The 7609-nt window shown below is 41.5% G+C and overlaps 1 protein-coding gene across 1 annotated transcript; it reads right to left on the reverse strand.

Moving 5' to 3' along the window:
* Positions 1–3635: 3635 nt before the first annotated feature.
* LOC311099040 (uncharacterized protein) lies at positions 3636–7197 on the reverse strand. The gene is made up of 4 exons (XM_084139641.1): positions 7079–7197; positions 5122–5421; positions 4678–4959; positions 3636–4010 (listed from the first exon to the last, which is right to left on the reverse strand). Exons 1-4 carry the CDS (start codon positions 7125–7127, stop codon positions 3889–3891), a joined length of 753 nt encoding a protein of 250 aa, XP_083995767.1. The 5' UTR covers positions 7128–7197; the 3' UTR covers positions 3636–3888.
* Between the last annotated feature and the right edge of the window lie 412 nt (positions 7198–7609).

Consider the following 7609-nt stretch of genomic DNA (forward strand, 5'->3'; position numbering starts at 1 on the left):
GGATCACTAGAAGAGTCTGCCATAGCGCTAAGGACGTAGTTTGATTTGGCCTGTTTAACCGAGGCAATGCACCCATTTCTCAATTGCCTAAATAGCTTCCAATCAGCTAACGAGCCAGTTTCTCTAGCCTTGGCCCAGGCTTGATTTCTTATCAAGAAGAGGTCTGAGAGTAAAGTAGAGTACCATGAATTAGTTCGGTTGTTGACTCTGAGTCGCTTGAAAGGGGCATGTTTATCTGCCATAGAAGTAAAAATGGATGTAAAAAAGTCAAGTGCCAAAACAGGGTCTGGTATGAAGCTAGTAGAAAAAAAGCTATGAAAAATATAAATCATGAAGGAAAGCCTGGGGCGAGAATCTTTTTATATTTCTCTTCAAAATTATACAAGGGTCAGAGTTTCTCAATTTGGTATCTCTAATGCAAGCAATAGGGCAGTGGTCACTGATATAATGTATATAAACACCGCTAGCCAAGTACGTATAAGGATATATTCATTGACGGATAAGGTCAATCAATAAAGAGTTTGTTGGGATTTTTACATTCATCTGAGTGGCTTTCGTTATCAGCTGAACTCGACAGATATTCTTAACCTTTTACTGCAGTGGGCTAAATCAGGTGGCGGAAACTCTGGATCCAGGGCGGCGAAGCTGTTTGAAGTCTGTATCCGGTCCAGACTTCCCACCGCCAAGGAGGCCCCAATTGCCAAAGGCCATTTCTTTTGACTTCCATGGCAAGTGACGTGCCTCCATGGCTGGTTGGCAGGGTCAAGAATAGGAACATTCACAAAGTCATCCAGATAATAAGGATAATAAAGATGCTGCCTTTAAGGCAGGATGTCAGAGTCGGCACGTCCCAATCCCATGTAGGTACATGCCACCCAGAATCCCTGGGACGTCCCAATTCCATGTAGGTACATGCTACCCAGAATCCCTGGGACGTCCCTATCCCATGTAGGTACATGCTACCCAGAATCCTCGGGACGTCCCTATCCCATTGAAGTTGAAATGTAAAATAGTTAAGGTAAGGGTTAAGGTTAGGGTTAGGTGGGGGCAAAAATGCATTTTCAGAATGTGGGGGGTTGCGCACCTGGTTTTCACATAGTTTGCTTAACATTAATATTACTGTAAGTTACTGTACTAAGGGTAATGCTGCAGCAGGAGCAGTTAGCGTACGTCCATTTTTCACCAAATCAGGACAATTATGATGAAGGGAACGCCGCCGACAGCGACTGTGACAACGACTATGACAGCGTAGTTGTGGTCCTCTTGGTCTGGAAATACAGTCAGCAATCATCAAAACCACTACACCCTGAGTGTTACTTTGTGTGTGTGTGTGTGTGTGTGTGTGCTTGCCTTTGTGTGTGTGTGTGTGTGTGTGTGTGTGTGTGTAAGCATGCTTGCGTGTCTTACCAGACTTACCAGACAACTACACATTGTTTCAATCTCCTTGTTGTCGTACAGATGTCAGATCTTAATATGACCCATTTCGTCACAGGAGGAAAAGAATCATGCAGCAGGAGTATTTGGATAAATAGGGGGCAGCTGGAAGCTGTGTTTGCAGGCTATACAATGCATTACTGTACCTAGGGGGCTATGATTTGGGGAAGGCTCTGCAAACCAACTTACTTCATACCATCAAGTATTCTCACGGCTTGCTAGAGCATTGTGAACTGCTTTAGCGCAGTGGTCTGAGCAGCATGCTACAGCTCTGAGCATCACGAGTTTGCGCCCAGTGCTGGGCAATCGTTTTGACACTTGGGAATGGAAATTCAATATGTCATTGTCCGGATGGATGGCTGTATATTTGCATCTCACAGGAGTCACACCTTTGCCGTGGCAATCTTCAGGACGAAACGTTCTCACCGAAGTCCTGGGGTCACTGTCACCACCAGGAGAGGTGTGAAGACTGATGAAACTTGAATCAACGAAATGAATGTTATTGTGTGAATTAATTTGTCATGTTTGGATTGTTTCAAGAGTTCATAAAGAGCTATGAATGTTTATGTTTTATTTGTACTATAAGTGATATGGATTCATTGTTACAGACAAACTATATTATTCTGTTCGTCCAATGGTGGATAGTTCAAAGAGGAGCGACACAGGGGTGTCTTATCATACAGTGTTGAAGTGTGGTGATAAGATTAGAGAATGTGTGTGAAGTTTCATGTCTTTTGTTTTAATGTTTTGGGCCATGCAAAGTCATGTTAATTAGACAATGGGAGATATTGGGATTGGGCGCTCTTGGAAGAATAAAATCTGGGTTTACATTTTTATGACGGAGTCATTGGTTAACCAATGAAACATATAATAATTTTGTAGGTGGTGAAATTTCTATGCTGTTAAGATTCAGGATATTTTGTATTCTTCTTAATGTGAAGATTTCTGGTATGTACCATTTGCTAATTGTATTTGTTAACATATAGACTAATATGTTATAAATTGTGTTCTTACACTGGTACAGTTATGCCCTATGAGAGATGTACAACTGCGCATGTGCGAAAATAAAGAAAGGGCATTTTCCCGCGTTCTGGTTGAAACACCAACGATGAACATGTGTGTTTATTCCTCCGTTAGGTAAGCCGGTATTCCTGTCCTGAAGATGACAGCACCAACAGGTTATGGGCCCAGGAGGGAACATGGAAGCCGATGGAATAGATTATGTTTTGACAGAGATGAAAAAAACTACGAGTTATGGGAGACAAAGTTTTTGGGACACTAAAAAGGCCACCATATTATTATTATTACTTTTAAATGGATACGAACCATAGTCCTCATATTTTTTTGGAATATTCCTTGAATTATTATTTAGTAAAATGTGTAATGGTAAATGTTATTCACAATGCACATAGCATATATGCTTGGTCTCTAACTGTGCATCTCTGAGCTAAGGTTAAATCAATTGTTTAATGCTAGGACATCGATTGCAAGATATTAGCTCCTTGTCCATTAGTAACCTCTTAATAATAGACGTTTGTAGCCACTGTAGAAGTTTGAGCAACTGGTGCTAGCAATTCAGTGAAGAACTATCCCAAAATGGAAATATGTGACACGAATCACAAGTAAATAAGTAACCAAATCAATCTCTTGCCCGTTCACACTCTGAATAGCGCACATACACAATCCATGTCTCAATTGTCTCAAGGCTTAAAAAATCCTTCTTTAAACTGTCTCCTCCCCTTCATCTACACTGACTACACAAGTGGTCCTCTGTAGCTCAATTGGTAGAGCATGGCGCTTTTAACGCCAGGGTAGTGGGTTCGATCCCCGGGACCACCCATACGTAACAATGTATGCACACATGACTGTAAGTCGCTTTGGATAAAAGTGTCTGCTAAATGCCATATTATTATTATTTAACAAGTGACATCATTAAGGGATCATAGCGTTCACCTGGATTCACCTGGTCAGTCTATGTGATGGACAGAGAAGGTGTTATTAATGTTTCTACACTGTGTATATACCAGTAAGGGAGCCTGAAGATAAATAATACACTTGGTTAGAGAGAACTTTTTAAATCAGTTTTTTAATCAAATTTAAAGTCAGTGTGTATTTTTTGTTTTGTATCTTGATGACCCGTCAGTATGCATTTCACTGTTAGTCTACACCTGTTGTTTTCGAAGCATGAGACAAAAAAAAAATAGTTTTGATTTGATTTAATCATACTGGGAATTAAACAGAAACAAATGGACCAAAAACATGTGATACGGTATGCTATGCTGTGCTATGTTACGCTATATTATGACAAGCCATTTTATGTTATGCTACCTTACGTTATGTTAAGTTATATTATGTAGCAACTAAAACATTTTAAAAAGTACTTTCATGACCTTACTGTGACACAGAGCAGGAATAATTTTGTCTATGGTAGAAAATAATACAGTTCACACGATTCTATCCATTGTGGAATCTGTCCCTGATGTGGACAGTGATGACAGCAGAGATCATGATGGCCAGCCCCACAGACAGCAGGATGATCTTCGACATGTACACAGACATGCCAGCAGGGGGAGACACTGGTTTACAACAAACAGACAATATGTTACAGTTCCTCTAGTCTGGCAGATCAGACACTTCCTCCTGTTTGCAATTAGCCTGGGAACAAGGTTACAGTTCTTCCATTAATACACAGAATGTACAAAACATTAAGAACACCTGATCTTCCATGACATAGTTTGACCAGGTGAATCCAGGTGAAAGCTATGATCCATTATTGATGTCACATGTTAAATCCACTTCAATCAGTCTAGATGAAGGGGAGGAGACGGGTTAAAGAAGGATTTTTAAGCCTTGAGACTATTGAGACATGGATTGTGTATGTGTGCCATTCAGAGGGTGAGACAAAAGATTGAAGTGCCTTTTGAACAGGGTTTGTTAGTACGTGCCAGGCGCACCAGTTTGTGTCAAGAACTGCAACGCTGCTGGGTTTTTCATGCTCAACAGTTTCCCGTGTGTATCAAGATTGGTCCACCAACCAAAGGACATCCAGCCAACTTGAGACAACTGTGGGAAGCACTGGAGTCAACATGGGCCACCTTGTAGAGTCCATGCTCTTACAAATTGAGACTGTTCTGAGGGGAAAAGTGGTGGTGCAACTCAATATTAGGAAGGTGTTCTTAATGTTTTGTACACTCCGTGTATAACTGACATACAATATTTGAGATGTGTATTTGTGTGTCTTACCAGATGTCATTGGACAGAGTTCCACTATATCTTTGGTGTCGTTGGCCCAGCTGACTTGGTTGCTGTGGTTACAGATGATGGAACCCCCTGCCACATAGACAGAGAGCAGGGGGACAGTGGAGGTCTCAGCCCCTCTACTCTCTCCTCCCACCTGAGAGCAGGTGCTGTTGTTACAGATGGAGGTGACAGCGGTGTTCTGGCCTCTGCAGGACACAGTCGCATTACAGGTGACATTAGTGGAGCAGACAGACTCCACTGTCAGGACCGGAGGCTCAACTCTCTCTGAAAACACATAGACAAACAGGGTAAGAAACAGGAAAGAAAACAACTTGTTTTAACAGATGGATAAATAGGGTTGTATACCAGTAGAAAACGTTTAGTCAAACAAAGTGCTACCAAAACAACAACAAGAAAAACAACAACAAATAATGAGGGAAAACAAACCTTGAACTACCAACATGTATGTAGCAACGTTGGTCTCTTTGACACCAGACACTACTGCAGTATAACATCCACTGTCTCCTTCCTGAAGTTTCTTCAGTAGCAGAGAGAAGTTTCCCTCACTAATTTCAGCCCTACCTTCGAACCCTACAAAGGCTACTTTTGGGTTGTACATTACAACAATGATTGATGTGTCAAACTTCCAAAATAGCACATCAATATTATCCAGTGTAATATTTGTCGGGACATCCAGACGAACATCCTGTCCCTTCAGCACAAACACAGGGGTCTCGGCACTGGGCTCTGAAATAAACACACAGAGGCCTTCATGTGATGAGGATGAAATGAAGAGGATGAATCCATAATTCCACAAGTATTAATTAGGGCACTGTGTTTTGCACAATCATGTAGCATAGCCTACCTGTGTTTAGCTTCAATCATGTAGCATAGCCTACCTGTGTTTAGCTTCAATCATGTAGCATAGCCTACCTGTGTTTAGCTTCAATCATGTAGCATAGCCTACCTGTGTTTTGCCCAATCATGTAGCATAGCCTACCTGTGTTTAGTTTCAATCATGTAGCATAGCCTACCTGTGTTTTGCCCCATCATGTAGCATAGCATACCTGTGTTTAGCTTCAATCATGTAGCATAGCCTACCTGTGTTTAGTTTCAATCATGTAGCATAGCCTACCTGTGTTTACCTTCAATCATGTAGTATATCCTACCTGCGTTTTGCCCAATCATGTAGCATAGCCTACCTGTGCTTGGTTTCAATCATGTAGCATAGTCTACCTGTGTTTTGCCCAATCATGTAGCATAGCATACCTGTGTTTAGCTTCAATCATGTAGCATGGCCTACCTGTGTTTAGCTTCAATCATGTAGCATAGCCTACCTGTGTTTACCTTCAATCATGTAGCATAGCCTACCTGTGTTTTGCCCAATCATGTAGCGTAGCCTACCTGTGTTTAGCTTCAATCATGTAGCATAGTCTAGCTGTGTTTAGCTTCAATCATGTAGCATAGCCTACCTGTGTTTAGCTTCAATCATGTAGCATAGCCTACCTGTGTTTAGCTTCAATCATGTAGCATATCCTACCTGTGTTTAGCTTCAACCATGTAGCATAGCCTACCTGTGTTTAGTTTCAATCATGTAGCATAGCCTACCTGTGTTTTGCCCAATCATGTAGCATAGCCTACCTGTGTTTAGCTTCAATCATGTAGCATAGCCTACCTGTGTTTAGCTTCAATTATGTAGCATAGTCTAGCTGTGTTTAGCTTCAATCATGTAGCATAGCCTACCTGTGTTTAGCTTCAATCATGTAGCCTAGCCTACCTGTGTTTAGCTTCAATCATGTAGCATAGCCTACCTGTGTTTAGCTTCAATCAAAGCAGATCTTTTGCCTAGTTGTCCGCTGCAAGCGTTCACAATTCTAAAATCTCATAAGAAATGGGATGGTGTTTTTGTCTTCCAGTAACAATATACTATGCTATTATATTAAATTATGTAGAACACTATCATTATGTGATGTTGCAGACATTGATTCATCTTAGATCTGACTTTATTAAACGAGCACAATTTGCCTGAGTAGCCTGTTCTCTATGACTAGAGCAGAGACTGTGCACAAAGTAGAGAATCCTGCACATCAACAGAAGCTTCTGGACTGTGATTGTAGTCTTTAAAAATACTGTCCTAATTGTCAAATAATGGTGTCTTGGCTTTAACTTCAGTATTAGTTAAATTCTAATACAGACATCCAGTATCTTTTTAAAACAATATACTTAAATATGTTTTTCCTTTCATTATAAAAATGCCAGAATTCCTCTCAGACAATAATAATTACAAGATGGATGAATCAAAAGCCGTCCAATATTTGCCTGTCAGTATGTCTTCATTTACCATTGCATTGCTGCTCTTTATGAGGTCCACACAATAGAACCTGAGAGATACACACAAGCCTACCTGATGATGCTATGCAGGACAGCAATCCAAACCCTAAAAGGAGAGACATGGTGTTGAGGTGACGCTCCAATGAATATGATAGATGGGTAGATGGACGGACGGACAGATCAACGTTTGAAATGTCTGTGTTTCCTGTTGAGCAACTTCTCTTTTCTGGCTTAAACCACACTGACAGGGGCCGGAAGGGAAAAGTTTCCCCTTCAGTATCTCTCCTTATTTGGTCCTGCCGTGCATACCTATACACGTACGCTTCAGTCACAAGACGAAGGCCTCCTTATTGTCCCTAGAATTTCTAAGCAAACAGCTGGAGGCAGGGCTTTCTCCTATAGAGCTACATCTTTATGGAATGGTCTGCCTATCCATGTGAGAGACGCAGACTCTGTCTCAACATTTAAGACTTTACTGAAGACTCATCTCTTCAGCAGATCCTATGATTGAGTGTAGACTGGCCCAGGGGTGCGAAGGTGAACGGCAAGGCACTGGAGCGACAAACCGCCCTTGCTGTCTCTGCCTGGCCGGCTCCCCTCTCTC

Source organism: Coregonus lavaretus, assembly GCF_964263955.1.
Source record: "Coregonus lavaretus genome assembly, chromosome: 23".
Classification (NCBI taxonomy): Eukaryota; Metazoa; Chordata; class Actinopteri; order Salmoniformes; family Salmonidae; genus Coregonus; species Coregonus lavaretus.